This window comes from Pleurodeles waltl, chromosome 2_2, assembly GCF_031143425.1.
Source record: "Pleurodeles waltl isolate 20211129_DDA chromosome 2_2, aPleWal1.hap1.20221129, whole genome shotgun sequence".
NCBI classification, from domain to species: Eukaryota; Metazoa; Chordata; class Amphibia; order Caudata; family Salamandridae; genus Pleurodeles; species Pleurodeles waltl.
The window spans coordinates 634,932,159-634,955,170 of NC_090439.1; the positions used below are offsets into that span (position 1 = coordinate 634,932,159).

Below are 23,012 nucleotides of genomic sequence, written 5' to 3' on the forward strand. Positions count from 1 at the left end.
AATAAAACTACAACTAAGCACAGTCCATGTCTATGTGTTTATTTGCCATGAGTGTGTATGGAACTACCAATACATGTACAAGTGGCAACCCATCGCCCAGCACATTCACCAGAGGGTGACAGCGGGGGACCAAAATGGCGGGAGGTCTATCGTGGAGCAGGCAGTGGCTGGACATATGTGTCAATGGAGGCAACAGGCCAGGCAGGGAGCACAGAAGACCACAACATTGTCCTGAAAGGAGAGCAAGACAGGGACATGAATCACTGTAGGAGTCACAGATTCCAAATCCACACAAATGCACTGTAGGAACTGGTATCCAGGTCAGATATGCCAGGCAGGTCCACAACAATATGGCCAGTACCAACACACATATACAACACATACCAACCCAATGGTCCCACCCTCACATCGCCCAGCGCCAGACCTGGCCCCATTCCCATACCCACTGCCATCAACAACAATGGTGCACTGTCACCCAATGTCGACTCACAGGATGGATGCTGCACATATGCAATAACCCTGTGTGGCACACACATAGCCCCTGCAGTGGCAACTCAGGGAGCATTCCACTTGCACATTGATGACACTAGTGCACCAGCAGAACACCTGCCTGACAATAGGCCTGACCTCTACACTGTGACTACCTCAGTTGTGGGCACATGACCCCCCCAACCCACCCAGAATCAGATCTGCAACCATCACTGTCAGTGGTCATAGACAACAAGCAGCATCAGGGACAAGGCGAACAGTTGTAGAGGACACATACCACACAGTTTGCACATACCTGCATCTCAGCCAAAGTAATGTTGAATTATTTCCGCACCAGAGTCTGCTGCATCCTCATCATCCTCTTCTTCATCACTCTCCATGTCCTCTTCATCAGCCACTGGCACAGCTACCCCCTCCTCTGCATCCAGCAATGGGACGTAACCCATCAGGGCCAGATTGTGCAGCATGCAGCAGGCCACAATGATCTGGCACACCTTCTGTGGGTTGTAGAGCAGGGCACCCCTGGAGACATGCAAACACTGAAACCTGGCCTGCAGCAGACCAAAGCATCTCTCAGTGGCCCATCTGGTATGACCGTTGGCCTCATTGTAATTGTCCTCTGCAGCTGAGGATGGACGCCTCATGGGTGTCAGGAGCCAGAGCAGGTTGGGACAGCCAGAGTCACCTGTGTGCATAGACAGACAAGGCATATCAGGACCAGGAGGGCAATAGGGCAGGGACACAAAGGTGCAGTGAGCAGACAGTGCAGTGAGGGGCATACATATGCAGGAGTACGTACTGATGAGCCAGATGCGGTCCCTCTTGAGTGGTGCCATCATGTGTGGGACGCTGCTGTTCCACATGATATAGGAATCAGGCACAGAGCCTGGGTACTTGGCCATCACCTGGGAGATGAACTGGTCCTTGAGACAGACCACCTGCACATTGACGGAATGAAGGTTTTTGCTATTTCTGTATACCTGTTCATTCCTCCTTGGTGGCACCAAGGCAATGTGGGTGCCATCAACGGCACCTATGCCATGTGAGACGTTTGCTACAGCGTAGAACGAAGGCTTGATAGTGGGCAAATCTGCACGTTGGAGGAACCGGATGTAGCTGGACATACGTTTAATTAGGCCACACAGTACATCCCTCAGGAGGTTGCTGAACATGAGCTGCGACATTCCATTTGTGAGGCCTACTGTACCCTGGAAGGAGCCTGAGGCACGGTAGTGGAGGACTGACAACACCTGCACTGTGGGAGGGATGGCATTGGGATTGCGTAAGGCAGGCAAAAGATCTGGCTACAACTGGGCCACTAGTTCCATTATGGCCACACGGTTTAGGCGATAAGTCTGGATGATGTGACGCTCCTCCAGGGTAGCAAGATCTACTAGAGGGCCTGTACATTGGTGCATTCCTCATCCGCAACCTTGCATAGTACCTGGGAACAGGGGAGAGGTGTTAACATGTCGTGCATCATAGATGTATTAAGCACTAAATTTCACACACATCACAAATTCTAAATGTGAAATGGTTGCCGCATGTCTGCATCCATGGGACAGGTGGAAGTGAGATCATCCCACCAGCGTATCATGTCATGGAGGTAGGCGGACAGGACCGCCGTGCTACTCACCATTGGCTCACACTGTTGCCAATGGGAGTCAGGAGCCAATGGTGATTGCCGCTGGTGGTGACAGTTATGTCCGCCGCAGACATGACCGTCATTTCATGTGCTCATGCTCACTTGACTGCTGAAGCTCATGCACTGAAAACCTCCATTGTGTGTGCTGCTGTGTACTGACTCTGGTAGCCAAGATGCCCCGTCCAGCAGGAGACAGGGCCCCAGCCTTCACATGGGAGGAATTGGAGCGGCTTGTGGATGGGGTCCTGCCCCTGTATGGACAGTTGTATGGGGCACCAGAGCAGCAGGTAAGTCCATTATCATTGTCCTGTATGTGAGTTGTGTGCATGGGGATGGGGACCTTGGTAGGTGGCAGTGTGAATGGATCATGGACATGTGTGAGGGGCAGAGAGCTACATTGGCTGACAATGTGTGGGTGTGGAAGTGTGATGTGTACTGTCCACTACTGTCCCAGGAATGCCACCCTACATGACTGTGTTCTTCTGTCTGTGTCACCAATGCAGGGCAGCATCCATCAAAAGAAGGGTATATGGTGTGCCCTTGCCAAGCAAGTGTGGACCCTGGGGGTCCATGCCTGGAGGAGCACCCACTGCAGAAAGCGGTGGGAGGACCTGAGATTCTGGGCCCAGAAGACTGCAGAGACACAGCTGGGGACGTCCTCCCAACGAGGGAGAGGTGCCCGTCGGACCCTGACCCCACTAATGGCCCGAATTTTGGCGGTGGCCTACCCTGAGGTGGATGGGTGCTTGAGGGCAGCACAGCAGCCACATGGGGTAAGTGCTCACTCTCACTTGTGGCATGTGTTGACATGGTGGTTCTGGGTGGGCACCATTGGGTAGATGTGGTGTGGAAGTTAGGTACAATGATGTCCACCATAGGTTGTGTCCATCTGGGCAGGATTGACATCACAGGTATAAGAAATACTATGCAGTCAGTGGTAGCGGGGCAGACTCCTTCAATTAAAACTGTGTGGCCACCTACTTGCTAGACCTGCTTATCAGCACATGGCAACTGGATCTTCAGAGCTGGGGTGTCAGGGCATTGTATCCATGTCCTCAATCAGCTGACAGGCACTCCATGTATGGTGGGGTGGGTGCACAAAGTGGTGACAGTACGTCTTGACATTATACAAGGGAGCCTGCTAACTAGTTGTACAGGATCCTCTTGGGTGTCCAGTCCTTTGCATGCTTGTCTCAACGGCCATGGGTGTGGGAAGTTACTGGACAGGTGAGGCAGGTATGATACTCCTCATGTAGAGCTATGCATCAGTCAGACATCGGCAGTTGACATGTGCACTGTTGCAGTTCCCCCCATGGTGTCACTAAGTAGTAGAATGTTCAGAGGTGGGCATTATTTATAATGTCATGTCATTAAATGCTGATGTCTTACCCTGTGTGGCGGTTGTGCTGTCATTGACCGATTGCACCCTGTCTCTCTTTCTCTCACTCCCTGTTCTCCTCTATCTTTGTGTGCATGAGCATCATCTGGCAAAGGAGAAGGGGCACTTGCGAGTGGGGAAGCTGAGGCCCAAGGGACCCAGAAGGCTGATACCAGCGGAACCGAGGGACCAGTGGGATGGAGAGTGAGGGTGAGGGGACTGCCACGGGGGGGACAGAATCAACGACTACATCTTCAGATTCCTCCTCTGATGGTGGCACCCTGGTGGTGGCAGAACCATTTGGGACCACCCCATCACCATCCTTGTCCACCACCACCCCACCAGCACTGGCCTCCCTGTAGCTCCCCACCTGCTGGTTCACCCAAGAGGGTGGGCATCTATTTTGCTGCAAGCACCTCAGCCGTTGCCCCAGTCAGCCTTGCTGCTCTCAATGAGGAGGCTATTGACCTCCTGAGGTCCATCTCTGTGGGTAGACAACTACCTTGAATGCCATCTAGGGACTGGCATCCCAGATGCAACAGTACAATGCGTTCCTGAAAGGCATTCAGGGTGCTTTGTCTTGCCTACAGGGATCATTTTAGGTTCTAGCCTCCTCGTTGATGGCAGCCAGTGTCCCTTCTTCTTCCATCCCCCTCCAGCTACTTGTTCCCAATCCCACATCCCTCCACCCATCTAAGGCACACCTACTGACACACATGCATCCACATAAACAGACACAGTACACAAGGACAAACATAAGCACCACAGACGCCACCACCGTCATGCACACACTCAACACACCCATGCAGACATGTCAACATCCACACTCTACACTGACACACCACTCACACCTGCAGTCAGCATAACATCAGTCACTGTTCCTGCCGCATGTGCCCTCACTGCCACCGTCACCACATCTTCTGACCCCCAGCCATGCACCCCATATACCACTGGTTCAGGCACCACAACTGTCAACACACCCACCATACCTGCAGACACCACCCCAACATTCACCCATACTTCTACCCTGCCATCTCCCTGCATCTCCTCCCCACCTCCTCCCAGTACACCTAATCACACACACTCATCCACCGAACATCCCCTGCATACACATTTCATCCACCCATGCACCTGCACCTTTGGCACATCCATGTACACACCTCACAACCATACCCACTAACTCCACTCCCAAACGTCTGTCCAGTGACCTCCCATGTGCACCCAAAAAATGTTCCCTGCATGAATTTTCCCCGTTCCCCACTACTGTTCCCTGTTCCCTGCTCCCCAGCCTCTGTTCCCCCAAGCGCCCTGCTACCCTTCCTATGCCCATGCCTGCCTCATCCCAGTCTGCTGCTGCCCCTGCCTATGCCCCTCCACCACCTGCCACTTCTGCCCCTGTCACATCCAGTGCTCCTGCTACCAAACCCAAACCCAAACCCAAGCCCAATCCCTCCTCTTCCCAGGCCCAGGCCAAGCCCACCCCCTCCACTTCCAAGTCAAAGCCCATGCTCAACCCCCTTGCTAAGCCCCGCGATCCAAGGGCAAGCACAAACCGCATCCCACTGCTAAGCCCCTAGCATCCAAGGGCAAGCCTAGGGACCCCCCTATTTAAGGGAACCCCTAAGGGGCCCCCCACCACTCCCTCCACCCCTGAGGTGCCTTCATTCCCCATTGATACCCCTGCCCTGTGGAGGTCTGCACTTTGCAGTCAGGAGTCAAGTTGTGGCACCATCTTGTGCTCAGTGTTCTCAGGACACTATGGAATTTGGACTGGCCCTTGGGCCTGTATGTACATTTGTTGTTGCAATATATGAATCTCATGCAACACTACCCCATTGTTGTAGTTGTCACTACCTAATCCTGGATTTCCTTCACCATGTATGTGTGGTGGTGGTGGGTATTGGCGTGTGTGTGTTGGTACAGGTGTTTGTTTGCGTGTGTGCGTGTGGGCATGGCTCCCCATGCTGTGTGTGTGTTGTGTGTACTCCCGTTGTTCCCTCCAGTGTGTGCTAGGCTGGTGTACTTACGGTTGGTGTCTTGGTAGCTGTCACTGGTCGGGAGTTGCAGGGACAGGTAGAGGATTGGAAGGAGTTGCAATTTGCGTGCCATGGCACCTATGGACGTAGCTGTGTTCCTAAAGGTGGGTCTTCCCTTTATATTTTTTGGTTCCACCAGGCTTTTGGTGGCGGTGGTTCTGCCCCTGAAATCCTGGCGGTGTGCAACCTCGTAATATGGTCGTGGGATGCTGTCTGTCTGCCAGGCTGGAAATGGCTGCTACCTGGCGCAGCGGCACTTCCGCTGTGGTGGGATGAATGGTGACTTGGCTGTGTTCCGCAGGTACCTTTCCAGGACCTGTGATATGGTGGTCTTCACCGCCGGAACCGCGGCGGTGCAGCCGCCAACTCCAATGCAGCAGTATGCTGACCGCCAAACTCGTAATGAGGGACATAATTCTATTATTTTACAGGCAATATTTCTTCATTGAGTCTAATATCAAGTGGCAGCACATTTGCTTATTTAGGTAAAGATTGTCCATTCCAGATTCAGAATGCCATAGAAAGTTTGTCAACACCCTGGTGGAACTCAACCTGGAAAAGTTCAGACAAAGAATCCTTTTGGGGGATAAAAGTGAATCCATGTCCATGGGAAGTGAACACCCACAAAGTTACTGAGGATGTGATGACAGATAAATATTTTCTCTCCAGAGGAAAAAAGTATGCAAGTGCTTTATGCATATGTATAATTCAGAAATGGAATTCACAATTAATATAGCCTGGGTACTCCTGAGAAAATTGCAACATTCACAGCTTCCCTTGTGTACTCTGGACAACTTCTGGGAATTCTGGGAAAGCTCAACTGTTTGTTACAAATAGTTGGAGATTTAGCTAGTGAGCACCCTCAAGCTGACTGTGTAATAACAGGGGACTTCAATACAATTTTTTTTCAAGACTCATCTGAGGTCCTTGACGATCCTGACTTTTATAATCATTTGCTTGTACCTGAGCAATTAAGCCCAGAGGCTGTCCCCACAGTGTGCTGAGCAAATATATGATCTTGAAGTTAAATAGCAATGTTTACAAAGTATTGAACGACCATTTGCCGCAAAATATACCTCCTGCTCTTTTCTGCATTACACTATCTGCACTGTGGGATTGTTTCCTTTCATCAGTCTTTTTTTTATTGTTCAAGGGCAGAGAGTGATCATCACCCTCAGATTACTGTTATAAGGTTCGTCCTGCAATACCACACTGCGGCAATGGCCGCAGGTGGAGGATCATGCATTCAGACCATACATGGTATAATATGGAGTTCCTTTAGCTACAGAGCAGTAATGGCTGAATGTGTAGAACACCTAGATATGTTTAGTAGTGGCAAAGTGTCCCCGATTGTGACTTGGGATTGTCTTGTCATACGTCCGCTTAATTAATCCATCACCTCAACTGTGATCGGGGACTTAAACCATAATAGAGCCGCCAGGGCAACTTGCAAGCACCCAGAATCAAAGGTCTTACTTGTTTTATTCAAGCAGGCACAGAAAGCCTACAGGCAGGCTATCTTTCAAGAAAAGCGCAACCATTCAGACCTTTTTGGACAAGGCTTAAAAGTGCCAGTAAGGATCCCAATTCAAGGAACTTTTGGGTTATAATCAATAGGCAAGTGAATTACAAGTAGTTCTTCATCCTTAGTACCAGACTGTATGTATTCTCAGGCTGAGGCTGTCACCACTCCTGCACCGCCTATGGTGCATTATATCCAACGCAAAAATGTATGGCACCCCAATGATTTGCCCCAAGTGCTGTCTAAACATGATGTCACATTTTGGGTGGACCAGTTTAGTTAATCGTGGTTTGTGTTGTTTTTAGGGCTTCTTCGAACTTCACTTTTTCCTTTTTTTGGACTGTATTTTGACAACAAGAGATCTATAACTACAGAACTGTAAGTTGAATTTATATGTGGATGAGAATTGTTTTGTTTTATATGTGTAATTGCTGTAATGACAATATGTTATTTTACATTTCAATGTGCTTGATTTATTTGGTTCCATTTTGTGCTTATTTCTGATGTTGCACTTTGTGATTGTTGACGTGATGATTTAAAATGAATTATTAAACTTACTATTTTATTTGTTGTCTTCTTTTCTCTGTTATTTGTATGTTTTTTTACTGATATAAATATAAATTGTTTAATATTTATTTAAAAATCATTCAGTTATGGTGGAGTGTGCTTTTGTTAAAGTTTGTTGCTTAGTGAGTAGGTAGCTAGGAGTTTTACAATAGGAGTTTTGCTACTGATTCTAAGTGTTTTTCTCCTTTGTTGTTCATAAAGATTCTAACTTTACATTGTAGCTTGTCAAACATACTACTGGTTTGTTTACTTATTTTAAGTTAAACTTGGGGTTACTAATTGCTCGATTCTCAGTTGCTAATACCTTTTTTCTTTTTGTGGGGCTTCTATGAATTTGTAGAATGTGGACTAGGTTCTCCTTAGTGAGTCTTAGAATGCATGGTGCCATCCTTCTACTGCCTTGTCAGATTTGGCTTCTTGAGACTTGGTGCCGTCGTAGATATCCCACCAAAGTATTTCAAATTTGGGTTATTGTCTGTGTCCATGGCAGTGCGCCAACCCAAGGTTCTTCAAAGTTGTCCATTAGGGGACTTAGGGCCTAAATAATAGTTTGGCGGTCAGACTGCCAGATCGTCAAGGAGGTGGTCACAAAAGACCGCTGAACCTGTGGTCTCCAGATCGCTGAATTATGATGTATGCAGCCTGAACTGCTTACGGCCAAAACAAATGGCTGCCTGCCAGATGTGCCTCATTACAATTCTTTCCCTGGGAGGAGAAGGTCTAGGCCATCCTCCATCCGGAGGGCATGACAGGAATAGCTGGGAGAGTGAAGTCTGGTAAGTTACAATACAAAAACGGTCACACATCTTCAATGTCAGTATGCTCACAACTCACCTTTGGCCATTATGTTGTTCAGCTACTTTCCCAACATGCAATACCCAGAGTTGCAGAGATGTAAGCATGTCAATGTGCATTGGCATACCGAACATCATGGATATCATCCCCATTACATGCCTTATGTTGGAATGGGGTCTATAAGTGTTGCAACATCCTAGGTCCCACAGTGTGTGTCAACATGTAAATGTATGGTTCAACTTAACTGTAGTGTGGCAACAGATATGAGAGACAAAAAATTTGATAAGTATTAGGAAGTACAGAGAGTTACATCACTACCACTACGAGGAGGCCCTTTTTCTGTACCTCAAACCAACAAGCCTTTCAGCACTTGTCCAGCTACACCCTTGTGCCATCTCAAATTCTGTCCCTGCTTCATCTGATTGGTAGTTGCAGTTAACACATTGACTCAGCACTGCTCATATGATGGCTACAGCTACATATACAACAAAGTCGTATGTTCGCCTGTTTCTCACACAAGTATGCCTTGGAATGGCCAAATACACGTCTCCTCTCCACTGTATTGGCGTGACAGTTTCTAAGATGTCATGTTGATTCCCTTCTCTAGAGTGCAAATGATCAGCACATCTAATGAGCTGCTTGAGTCTAATAGTTTCTGCAAGCTTTACACTTCATGTCAAGAACTTCAATACCATGGTAACACAGGACAATCAGCAAACCTACCACTTAAGATTTGTCCAAGGTCTCTAATTACAGTGACACAAAAACCTTTAGATGTAGAGTCCACATTTCAACCAACAACAATATACTCTTTCTCAACAGGTCAAGTTGGCACAGCACCTGGCCAGACACTGTCCACCAACCAAACTCCCAACTCACCTCTGCATGAAGCCCTCAGTGATGTTGACACCACTGGACATGTGGATGTGATGACAGTCTTTGCCCTTCTGGGCAACTTGGTCAGACGACAACAGTGAGTCTCACTGTGCTCACCACAACACCTCCCACCTCAGTTGTTTCAACATCACAAACAACAACATGCCCCTCAATCTGTCTACCTAGCACACTTGCTACCATCTTGTGCCCCCCAGTCCTAGATCCTGAAGTGCAAATCAACAATCCTGACACTGAGGACCAGGATCCAGTTGGAAAGAGCACCCTGTGCCAAGGGCATCGGCTCATCGGGGTAGAGTCCATGGGAGAAATACTGTGGGCAAGCAGAGTGAGGCCACTGCGGGTAACCACAACCAGGATACCATCAGCCAAGTCTTGGGGGTCTATCAGGAGTCCCAAGGCATATTAGGCCATGTTCTAACTGAACTCCAGGAAATCAAGCAGCTGCGGAGGGACATGAACCAACATATGGAGAAGCATACTTTTAACATGGGCACCCTAATAGGGGTGCTGAGGAACATTCATACAACCCTGAGCAGGGCTTTTCCCCCAACATCTACCCCTTACTGTGGGACAACTACATCAAGTACATCTGTGGCAGACAAAGGTAGGGAGGCCCTGCAAGAGGACCAACCATCCTCAGGCACCACTGCCTCTGCAGCAGCTGAACCACCTCCCGTCCTCGCAAGCAGGGATGTGCATGCACAAATTTCAGGAGCTGTGGATGGAAAGACACCCACGCTGCCAGAAAGAAACCTCATCCTTATTGTCCTCCTTTGTGTGTCACACATTCACTTTGTGAACTGATCCTGAACCCCATTCCAGTTCTGATGGGAGGAGTACTCTGGACTTTGGACTTCCGAGGGTGTGGCATCTACTCCTATGATTTCATTCACCATGACTGACCCCTTCATTGTTTTTAACCCTTAGCACTGTAATAAATTCACCAGTTACAAACTCATTGTCTGCTGTCTTAAATTTCACGTTTAGCAATGTAGATATGTAAGAGCATGTAAACCATACAATGAAAAAGCAAGATACTTTGGAAGCAAGAATATGTTGCATGTACACAGTGACAAGTGTCTTGTTAAAGAAGAAATTTTATTATATTGTTCAGCTTAGAGGTTGTAAATATGCATGAAGCATAGCAAATCATATATGATTGAATCATACGGAATAGATGATCAAATTTGCAGGTACAGACCAACAGACCATGGAAGTCACGGATATATCAGTCCTATAGAATAGGCAAACTTGAATTGGTTGATGTCATCTGCTAAAACCATATCACCTACCTCACTAAATGAATCCAATATCATAATATGTAAAACGCAGACATATGGCAGTAGAACAGTTTCTGATCACGGGGTCATTACAGTCTGGCGCTTCTGCATCTGGTGGTATGACACAAACAAATGCCAGTGATGTGCCACAGAAACTTTGGCCTACAATGATGAAACACATCAACAGCTACATATAGTTCATACAAAAAGAATGTTTAGCTAACGTGAAGGGAAACTAAAATGTGAAGGGAAACTAAAACAAATGTGACCACATGATGATATAGACGATGCATCAGAGCCACCACACAGCAAGGAATAAGTCCAATGGAGTCTTCAACACTTCAATTCTATCATTGTGCATGCTGTCTTGGCACAAGTCTTGTACACCCAAAGTCTGTGACCCACATTCACAGGAACAATCCAAATCCACTTCGTATGTCGGAACACCATCATATATCCACCAATGTCACAACTCGGAAATGTTCCAATGAAGATGTCATGGTGAATGTACCTGAACAATCCCAAAAACAAGGAGTGTAGTTATGAAACCATACATAAGGCACAATTCACATAGCAAACGTCTTGAGAACAGTCCATGTTATAAATCTCACACAAACAAAGCAACATGAGTTCATTGTACAGTCAGTCATGACATCTCATGACATACTTACACTCATGATGAGAAGCTATTGATCAGATCTTATCGCAAGTCAGCCCCTTCCTCTTCTCTACCATCATCTTCATTTGGTATTTCTGGATTCTCACTCAGTGACACTGCAGGCTCCCCCTCCTCTGGGATGTAAGGCATGTTCCTTTTGCAGAGTGATTTTATGGAGCATGCAGCACGCCACAATGATTTGACACACCATCCAGGGTGTTGGACCTGGCCCGTTTTGCAGGGTCATCCCCAAACGTTTTGCCTCCTTCCTCTTAATTTTTCTGACCTGTTCTTGTTAGTTTTAGGACTCTGGAAATAATACATAGTGCATATGCTCTATGTCTAAATTGTATTGTTGACTGGTTTATCCATGATTGTCACATCTGATTTACCAGTAAGTCCCTAGTAAAGTGCACTAGAGGTGCCCAGGGCCTGTAAATCAAAGGCTACTAGTGGGTCTGCAGCACTGATTGTTCCACACACATCAGTAGCCCTGTAAACATGTCTAAGATCTGCCACTGGAGTGGCTATGTGTGCAGTTTTGAACATAGCTAGTGAACACTATTGCCAGGCCCAAACCTTCTCTTTTACTACATGTACAGATGTGTCACAATGAGTTATATACTTCCTGATTGTAGCACCTGACATTGCACACACAAGACCACAACAGATGTAACTTACCAACAAGCCAGGCCCTCTCAGGTTGCAGTTGTGACATTAGCTGGGGTATGGTGCTGATCCGCATAACAAAGGAATCATGCGCTGAACCTGGGAACTGGGGACAGATGTTTGAAATGTATGGATCTGACAAGCAGACAACTTGCACGTTGATCGAATGGAAGTTCTTCCTGTCGCAATAGTCTTCTTCATTGGCTTGTGGTGGAACCAATGCAATATGAGTGTCACTAATGGCTCCCACAACATGTGGGAGGCAACCAATCCATAGAAGTCAACCTTCACATTGGCTAAATCCTCACATCTGAGAAACCTGATATAGCTGTCATTGTGTTTCATCATTGCTGATAGCATGCCTTTTAAAATACCACTGAACATAGGTTGTGGCATACCACCAGATATAGGCACTGTATATTTAATTATGACTCTGTGGCCAGGAAGTGTAATACTGCCATGAGTCTCACAATGGGCGGTATACATGTTGGACAATTGTTTTGAGGCATGAGATCTGGCCCCAACTGCCAACCTAAATCTTGGATTGTTTGCCCATTCAGATGGAACTGCTTTATTATGTCATGTTCTTCCATGGTCTGAAGGTCTGGAAATGGATGGTAGACTGGAGGTTGTCACCTCCTCCCTCTCCCACGGTACCTATTTGTGGAATTAAATGAGTTGGAGCATTAGTCTCTGTGTCAGACCAACATATCTGATGAGTAAGACCAAAGCCAAGTGGCAAACTATTACTGACTGGAAATACATTATACCCATTAAACATCAAAACTGTCTACTTCTCAAGGTCCAGCTATGATCCCAAGGGTTTTCTAGACATGTGTCTACAACATATATTTGCACATAACACACCTATCTGCTCCTTATGTGCCCCTTGATATTGTAAAGTATGTTTCGATCGCCAAAAATACAGTCACTGGTCAGGTACAGTGCAACGCGGTTATATGACATCTGTGAACAGCAAATCATTACACTGATGATTGTGTAGGAGAATCTACAGCTCAAGGGAGCTTTACATCTTTTGAGATATTACTACACATTAATAGATGTTGTGACACATTTATAAGTCCCCAAAACTGTAGTTTCAACTGTCAAAATGGCAGTTGCCTGACCTTGTTCATTGGACCTTAGGAACCTCATGCCGCTGGCAGAAGTCGCACGCACGGTGGGCAGTTCAAATTCCAGCAGTCACAGCCATAGGCTAACATTGTTGACTGCAGTGGTCACAGTTCAATGGCTGGGCTCATCAATGCTGATGACCATGTAAGTGGCGTAAATGTACACCGCGGTTTGGAAAATAACTCACTTGCCTCTTGACACTGCTGCCATCAACACCTCCACCTCTTCAGCTGCTGTGTGCTGCTCCTGGGAGAAATCATGCCAGGCCAAGAAGGTAAATGGCCTTTTCTCCAGAGGAGCTGGAGAAACTTGTTCAAAAGGTCCTTTCCCTGTATTGTCAGGTCTATGGCTCACCAGAGGACCAGGTAACTATCTCACATACATATTTTACTATGTTAAAAAACTTTCTTTCCTTCCTCACAAGCTAAATGTGACTCTGAGTTCCAGTGAGTTATCTGGGTGCCTGTTGTCATAATCTGCATTCTATAATAAGATGAACAGGTTGTGTGTTGTGGAGCCCTGTACTCAAAGTATTTCAAATGACCATTGTGTCGTGTGATGCGTGAGAAGCCCTAGATCCTGCCTGTGTTGTATTCATAAATCTAAGCAAGTAAACTTTACAGGCAAACAATGACATATCTGATGATCCGATGGTGGTAAATAACACAGTAAATGTATTTGCATTACATAATGAGCTGTGTATGTGTACTGTTGGAGTCAGTATGTTGTTAGCAATTTGTAAAATCCTACAAATCACTCACCCCAGATCAGGATGACAAACTGTGGTATGAGACAAATGTAAAATTCACTGAGCCCTTCAAAGTGCCACACAGCCTTGAACTCACATATAGGATGGCCACAGGATTACTGTCATGCATGGAAGTGATGGAACTATGCTGTTCATGCAGATCTGTATGCTTGGCCTGCATTGAGGAAGGCTGGCTAAAGCCTTTTCACAGTGTGGGACACTGCCTAGGCTGGTGCACAGCAACAGTGGCTATACAACTGGGCCTACTCCCGGTAGACCTTCTGATCATTGGATGTGGCTAAAATGAGTCTTCAGAAGCACAATTTGACCTGAATGCTTTTACATTGACTACATTAGGAATGGGGACTGAGATAACCACCTGACCTGTTACTTATTTCCATTTACCCTCATTGTCAATGTGTGTCGTTGCCTAGTGGCAGTCCCCTTGAGCAGTACAGGCCTATTGCACAAGTGAAAAACCCACAATGCAGATAGTTGGTTAATGCAGGGAAGATTATGACATGTATATCACTAGCGTTGTTACATGCTACCAATTAGACCAACCATACCTTGGTATGTTGAATGTCATCTCTGTAGGAGTGCCACATATGGTAAGAGGTGTTTCCTGTGATACCAGTATATACCACACAACCCCACTCAGAAATGTTATAAGATCCCCTTTTTTAGACCACATTTCCACGCATCCACAGAGAAGCTTTCCTTGACACCCATGCCAGCCCTTTCATTGTCAGCTAAGTTTTACTGTGTAGTGTGGACCATGGTAGATGCCTGTATGGACTGTATGCAGCGAGTCAGAGCCCCTGGTTTTAAAAGTGTCTGTACAGTCATACACAAATAGTTTACCCTTCAGAAAGTCACAATGGTGTGTTGTGTTTCCTAGTGCCTCGCATCACAGTACATGTTGCTTGGCTCTGGGCTACATGATGTCAGTGAACTTAGTCAGTATAGGCCTTAACCAGGTTCGTGGATAGTCAGCAGATGACTCCAAAAGTGTGTATTTATGTCCCTGTACTTATCACAATGTGTGCTTTACACATGTTGTTACAAAATGCTTGTGCTAGGTGTTTCCTAAGTGTGCGTTAAACAACCAGTTACCCTAAAAAAGTGCAATTGCGACCACTTCATTTGTCTATTGCATTCATACAGGTCAACGCCCATCAGAAGCAAGGGATTTTGAGAGCCAAAACCCAGAAGGTGCGGACACTGGGGATCCGTCGCCGGTGCAGTATCCACTGTCAAAAAAGATGGGAGGACCTGAGACGCTGGGAATGTTTCATTCAGCTGGGGCTGTCCTCCCAACGTGGGCATAGTGCACGCTGGACCCTGACCCCACTGATGGCCTGCATACTGTTGGTGGCCTACCCTGATTTGATGGGTGTTTGATGGGAGCACAGCAGCTTCAAGGGGGTGAGTCCTGGGCAGATTCTTACCTGTTACATTGCCAGATTGATGTGTTAGAGGCAGCCATCTCCCCATGAATACTGGAGATAGCCAACATGTGACCACACAAGATTGTTTGTGAAAGGATGGTAGTTGGTGCATTTACTCGCTTGGGCAGACACATGGCTGAGCGGAGTGGTCAATCATCTCATGTTGTTTCATGTTGTGGGTGTCATTTGTACCCAACAATCCACTTGTCTTCAGTGTGTCAGCCCCAACATAAAACAACATTAGGTAATAGATCACTGTAATCAGCCATGTGTCTGCTCAAGAGAGTATATTGGTATCTGGACCCAAGAGGCCACTTGTCTTCAGTGTGGTAAGAGTGCTGGTGCCTCCATACTGTCTTTCACATGGTGGTGGCCATTATACAAGTGATATAGCATATCTAGTCTTTTGTGTGCAGTCACTGAGCAATACTATCCCCTAATAAGTAGGGAATGTACACTTAAATGATTTGGGTAACATCACTGTTTGCATCAGTATTTTTGCCCACATGTTAGCATGTGTGCCTTACACCTTTGTAGTATCATTTTCACTGCTGTTTCATACATGATCTGCCTGTCTTCATGGGATGATGTCTGATTCCATCACATATGTGTACATGCCCAAATCTCTTAGAAAATAGTTTTATATGATGGGTACACAGTTCATGTGGTACCACAGACAGGAGTATATCAAAAATGTTTGTTGAGTCACACATAGATGTGCCTTCCCATTGAGCTACTGAGAAACTTGTTAAAGGCCCTCTTCAGATATTGGAGATTCCTGAGCCACAACAACATTCAATGGATTATTGCTTTTTAGCTATGCAATGTTAGAAGGGTGTTCTCAGCGGTACCAGTCGAGATAGGTGATTTCCTTAGTTCCATTCACTGTACTGTGAATATTTGTAGACAAATCTCCTGGATATTTTGAGCAGATTGTCTTCAGTGTTCTTTTCTGTGCAAGATGTGTTATCTAGCAAAGCAGCATTAGTTCAACGCCCATTACACTATTTAGACAATGTACAAATTGTGAAGTTACCATAGTCGAGTTTTTACAGTGTGGCATGAGTGTTTCCATGTCACCTTCTTTGGGATAATGTTCATTTTAATGCAACATGGCTGAATTATTTGCCCATCATTTCATCATGATGTAGTATTGTGTATATGAACATTTGCTGATTGTAGGACCTTGTGTGGAATCTGTGAGAATGCCCTTGGCGTTGCCATTATATTTGACGCCATCAGTTTACTGAGGGGTGCTACAAGAGCCAAACCCTTCAAGGTGATAAGGTCTCCTTCTTTGTCCATGGGTACTGTGATTGGACAACTTCACTCATGCAATTGAAGGTGTCTGTGATTCTGATTTTCCTGTGTTCAATCATTTACAGTTCATGTGGCGTGCATACATGTGGTGTTGCAAATGTTGGAGGCACTTTGGAGGACCTTGTGGATGGGGGCTTCTGTACATTATGGTAATCTTTTGTAATCAAAGGTGTTCTTCAACTGTCTTCAGGCACATGGACTGGCCGTATTTGTGTTTGTCATTTCAGCATCATCATAGGCAAGCGGAAGAGACTGTGCTGCCATAAGTGGGGATGCAACTGGCCACGGTATCTTGGGTCACAAAACATCAGATACGGAGGGACCCACTGGCCCAGAGGGTGAGGAGAGTGTGATGACTCCACATCATCTTCTTCTGAGTCGACCTCCAGTGGAAACTCCCTAGTGGTGGCAAAACACTGAGGACCTATCCCTGCTCCATCCTTATCTGCCATCTCCAGTTCCATCAAAACCCCCCCGTTACTCCGAACCCAGTTGGCGAGGGCCAAGCCCCCAAGTGAGTGACCATCTCCTTTGTGCCAGGCACCTCACCCCCTGCCCCTGTTACCCCTGCTGCCATGAGTGAGGAGGCTATTGACCTCCTGAGGAGCATGTCTTTGGGCCAGATTCCCATTCTAAACACAATCTAGGTGCGGGGCTCCCAGCTCCAACAGATAGTTGCATACCTGGAAGGCATTCACAGTGCTATGTCTGCCTTACAGAGATCTTTTCAGGCTTTGGTCTCCTCCCTCATGGCAGACTTCCACCCTCCACAATCTTCCCCCCTCCCACCTTCCTCTTTCCCATCTAACTTCCCTATTCCCATACCTGTCCAGAGCACACTCACACATACGCACACACACACCTCTGCAGCAACAAGCAGCAGACATAAACACAAACACCACAAGACATACAAGCATGCAAGTACACAATAGTGACTCACCCCACTCACAACCACCACCACATCCACCATATCCTAAGACACCACCCCAACACCCACAGACACAGCCACCACATCCACAATACCACAGACACCATCCCAAAACTCAAAGACACAGTGACCACATCCACCATACCCCAGATACCACCCCAACACCCACAGACATAGCCACCACACCCACCATACCTCCAGACACCCCAATACCCACAACCACCAGATCCACCATACCCTCAGACACCACCCTAATACCCACAGACGCAGCCACCACTCACACCATACCTCCAGACGCCACCCCCACCCACACAGGCACATCCATCACTCCCACCTTACCCATAACATCTGTGTCACAGCCCACCAAGAGACACAAATGTCCACATTCACATATGCAACAGACACCATCAAAACACAACATACTTCAGAAACACACACACCAGCACCAACAACACTAACATCCATAACCAATACAACACTTCCTCAGCCTCCCAACCTAAAATCTCTCCTGTACACCATCCCCATTTTCCCAAATGAAGGCCCTCATTACAACCCTGGCAGTCGGTGTTAAAGCGGCAGTAATACCACCAACAGGCTGGCGGTAAAGAAAATGGGATCATGACCATGGCGGAGACCACCAACACAGACAGCCACTTTAACACTCCAACCGCCATGGCGGTAGCAACAAACACCGTGGCAGTAATCGCCAACAGACAGGCCGAAGAAAATGTACCTCCCACCACATCACAACCTGCCTATCCTCCAGCTTTTCCGGGGCGGTACCAATGCCATCAAAAGCATGGCGGAAACAGGCCTTGGAAGGGTAACCACTCACCGCTCGACACAAACGAAGAACCAGGATGCCAAGGAGCCCGAACTGCAGGTCCTCCCATGCTGGTCTATCTCCTCATCTACCAGGAATACGAAAGGCTGCAGCGACGTCCACAGTGAGTACTGCACCTAGTACATGGGGGGCGAAAAAAGAGAGTGACACACACACGCAACACGCACAACCACCACCCCCACCCCCACCCTCACCAACAACACCATACGCACAAACACATGCATCGACATTACATTTACACCCCGTAAGCCCCTGGAAGAACGCAAGGACAAAAGGAATAGAGTTAAATCAGTGATATTTTAGAAATAGGCAGATATACGTAATAAATAGAAAAACAGTATTTACAAAAATATAAAATATGTACATAAGGCAGTACATTGTCCATTCAAAATGTCCGTGGGCCACTGGGCCAAAAATCATGGGCCAAGCCCACACTTGACTCCTGCCTCAATACGGAGAGAACACTGCAGGGGCATCAGGTCGAAAACACACAGGCACCTCAGGGAAATCTCAGCCGGAAGATGGAATAATGCCACTGCTCCTCAAGGGGGCTCCATGCCCACTGCTTGGTCCTGGGGAGTGCAAAGCCACAGTCTCTCTAGTCTGTCAAGTGGGTGGGTTGCCCACTGCTTGGTCCTGGAGAGTGCAAAGCCACAGTCTCTCAAGTGTCTCAAGTGGGTGGGTTGCCCACTGCTTGACCCTGGGGAGTGAAAAGCCACAGTCTCTCAAGTCTCTCAAGTGGGTGGTTTGCCCACTGCTTGGTCCTGGGGAGTGCAAAGCCACAGTCTGTCTAGTGGGTTCCTTTCTCCACTGGTGCTGGAGGGGGCTTTGTGCCCAGTGTGCGTCATCCTTCCAAGGATTGGGTGAGTGGATGCATATCTCCACTGGTTCTAGAGGGGGCTTTGTGCCCAGTGTGCTTCATCCTGCCAAGGATTGGGTGAGTGAATACATATCTCCACTGGTTCTGGAGGGGGCTTTGTGCCCAGTGTACTTCATCCTGCCAAGGACTGGGTGAGCGGATGCATATCTCCACTGGTTCTGAAGGGGTCTTGTGCCCAGTGATGCAACACTTGGAGTGTGGCAGTTCACAGTCCCTCACCTGGGTGTCTGAGGCACGAGATTTGAAGGGTCGATTGCATGATAGTCCATGGAGGCAGGGCTAGACTCCATACTGCGGTGGCTAAGGCTGCAAACTGGTGGTAGTGCCGGTGCTGGTGGGGGTGCTGCCGGTGGTGGTGGGAGGCTCCAGCCCTTCTCCTGCAGCCTCGGACGGCTGCCCACTAGGGCTGCTGCTGCTGGTAGTGGTGCTACTGTCAGCAGTGCAGATGGTGGTGCTTGCGGCCATACTTGCGGCCATGCCTGCGGCGGTGCTAGCAGCGGTGCAGGTGGCGGTGCTGGTCGTGGTGCAGGTGCTGCCAGTGGTGGGTGGAGGCCCCAGCCCTTCTCCTTCAGCCTTGGATGGCCGACCACTGGGGCTGCTGCTGCTGACAGTAGTGATGCTTGCGGTAGTGCAGGTGGCGGTGCAAGTGGTAGTGCTTGCGGCGGTGCTAGCGGCGGGGCAGCTGGCGGTGCTGGCCGCAGAGCAGGTGTCAGAGCTGGCGGTTGTGCTGGTAGCCACCACGCCTTCACTTGCAGCCTCTGATGGCTGAAGTGCCTTGCCTGGTGTTTTCTGCCCCTTCCTCACCTTAGCCGATGGTGGCGTCACCTTGGGTCTGGCAGCTGGAGTCTTTGAGGTGGCCTTGCTGGATGGTTGGTGCTCCTGCCCCTTGCTGCATGCTGTCCCCCTCTTCACCTTGGCAGGTGGCGGAATGGATTTGTCCTTGGCAGGTGTTGGTGGCACACTGGCTGGCCTGACGGGTGCCCCCTTTGAGCCTCTGTTAGCAGCAGGAACCACAGCGGATGTCGACTTGGTGGCTGAGGTGCTGGGCTGGGTTCTGGACACCCTGGCCCGAAGGGAAGGACGGGGGGAGGTGTAGGGAAGAGGTCCATGTTTGCCAGGAAAAGCTTCTTCGAGACACTGGGGCGGGAAGAGTGAGAGGTTTTGGGAGTGGAGGAAGAGGGAGTGGTTGTAGGAGGTGTCTGTCTGCTGTGTTTCGGTGCAGGTGCATGGGCTGGATGCTGTTCTGAGGTGGATGGCTGTTGGGTGGGTGCTTGCTTTCATGTACTTTGGGAGGAGGGGCCACAGACACACTGGTAGAGGACACAGGAGACGTGCATGGATGTGGGTGTGTGACTGCCAGTGAGGGGTGTGTTATGATGGGCATGCTGGTGATGGAGGTAGTGGATGAGGATGTAGTGCATGCAGGTGTGAGTAGAGACGCTACTGGGAGGGAGGTGGATGAGGAGAAGGGGGACACAGTGGAGGCAGTAGATGTTGGTGTGTCCGCATGGGGATGGTGCTTGTGTGAGTGCCTGTGAGATGAAGTGTGGTGCTTGTGTTTGCCTGAGCCACTTTTGTGTGTCGATTTGGGTGAATGCTGGTCTGAAGGTGTGCTTGGGATAGGCTGGGGTTGAGGGGATTGGGAGGCTAGAGAGAGGGACAAGGGCTGACATCAGGGAAATGCTCTCTGTTGGGCAGCCACGCAAGAGTGAATGCCCTCCAGGTATGCATTTGTTTGTTGCAAATCCCTCTCGACACCCCGGATGGCATTTAGAATGGTTGACTGCCCACCAGTGAGGGATCTCAGGAAGTCAATAGCCTCCTCACTGAGGGCAGCAGGGCTCATTGGGGCAGGGGCTGAGGTGCCTGGGGCAAAGGAGATGCCCACCCTCCTGGGGAAACACGCTGAAGAGCTGAAGAGCTGCTGGGAGGGTGGTGCTGGTAGGGGGGCGGTGGCTGTACCTGTTGTTGGGGTAGCACAGAGGTGTCTGCCACCGCCAGGGAGCATCCATCGTAGGAGGGGTCGATGTCTGTGGTGTCCCCTCCTGCCCCCGTCGTGGGGCTCCCCTTGCCCTCCATCCCACTGGTGCCCTGACCATCGGTGGATTCGGCCTCCAGGCCCATGTGGGATGCAGCTCCCTCCCTCGCCAGTGCCTCTGCTCCTCCGCCAGATGATGCTAATGCACACAAGGACAGGGTGACAAAACAAAAAGGGGGCAAGAGACAGAGGATACACTTGGTCAATGCAAGCAACACCACCACTGTTGGCGTACACAACACACAGGGAGCAGCCCTATGCACTAGGCCATGCACTACCAGTTACTAAGATAGTCACTAGCCCTTGGGGTACAATGTCTACCATCATTAGTTGCACACCTGAAACCCACAGGACCCTGTCCAGTAGTAGATGCCCTCTAACACCATTGGGGTAGGAGTGCTCAGCAAGGGACCTACCCTGCCGTCTTCACCCTGGCCTAGGGGCACCCACAGCCCACATCCCCCTGCCAGGTAACCCATAACGCGTCCAAAGTCAAGATTTAGAATCTGTACTTACCCCCTTGTGGCTGCTGTGATGCCTTCAAGTGCCCATCCAACTCCGGATAGGCCACCGCCAGGATGCAGAACATCAGGGGGGTCATGGTGCGACAGGCACCCCTTCCTCCCTGGGAGGCCAGCCCCAGGTGGGCCTCCGCTGATTTCTTTGCCCATCGGTACAGGTCCTCCCACCGTTTGCGGCCTGTCAAAGACCCCCAGGGTCCACACCTCCTTGGCGATGGCACACCATGTACCCTTTTTCAGGTGGGCACTGAACTGCATGGAAAAGACAGCAGAAAAGGGAATTAGTCAACCGTCCGGACTGTCACACTCATGGCCCACCATATCCCTCCATCCCCTGACGCACATACATTGACCACCATACATGCAGCACTCTGGCCAGGACGCCTCTGCCCCCCCCCACATGTGGCTTACACACACATCAATCCATACATTCATGGCCCATGCATCATGCTCACATTGTACTCACCTGTTTGTCTGGAGGACCGTAGAGTAACGTGTACTGGGGTAGGACCCCATCCACCAGTTTCTCCAACTCTTCCGCAGTGAAGGCAGGGTCCCTTTCCCCAGACAAATGAGCCATTGTTGCTTCCAGACACAGGTCACAGCAGCACTTGCAGTGTAGGTCCTCTCCTGTTGAAGGTCAGGTAGCAAGTGAGTGAACAGAAGAAAATGGTGGTCACGTCCACGGCGGTGTGTACCATCACCGCTGGCGTACATCACCATTGGCTCCTGGAACCCATAGGGCCCAATGATAACCAATGCGAAGTACCCCAATGGCGCACAACGCCAGCGGAATTACCTAATTTCTACTTGTCCCTCCTCACAGGTCAGGCAGCTGCCATTTCAGGGGGGCACAAGGCACGGCACCTAACTGCGTCACAGTAGACATTGGCACAGCAACTGACTTTTGGATTCACATACTGTTTCTGTAAAGGAAAAAATGCATCATTAGTGAAATAGATGTGTGAATATGGCCCTCTGATCACTGTTTTCTTCGATAGACTTCAACTGCTGAGGCTGAATATGAGATGGCGACATCCTCCGGTGGCCAGACCCCTGGTGGACCTTGTAATAATGGAGGACAGACACATTATCATAACATACAGACTTGATCGGGCCACAGTCCAAGAACTGTGTGCCCAATTGGAGCCAGACTTGATGTCAGCTATCCGCCAGCCCACAGGTATCCCCCCTCTAGTGCAGGTCCTGTCA

General features: G+C 48.8%; 1 protein-coding gene across 1 annotated transcript; it reads right to left on the bottom strand.

Moving 5' to 3' along the window:
* Positions 1–791: 791 nt before the first annotated feature.
* LOC138276928 (putative nuclease HARBI1) lies at positions 792–1,673 on the bottom strand. The gene has a single exon (XM_069219210.1). The coding sequence runs from the start codon at positions 1,671–1,673 to the stop codon at positions 792–794; it is 882 nt and encodes a 293-aa protein (XP_069075311.1).
* Between the last annotated feature and the right edge of the window lie 21,339 nt (positions 1,674–23,012).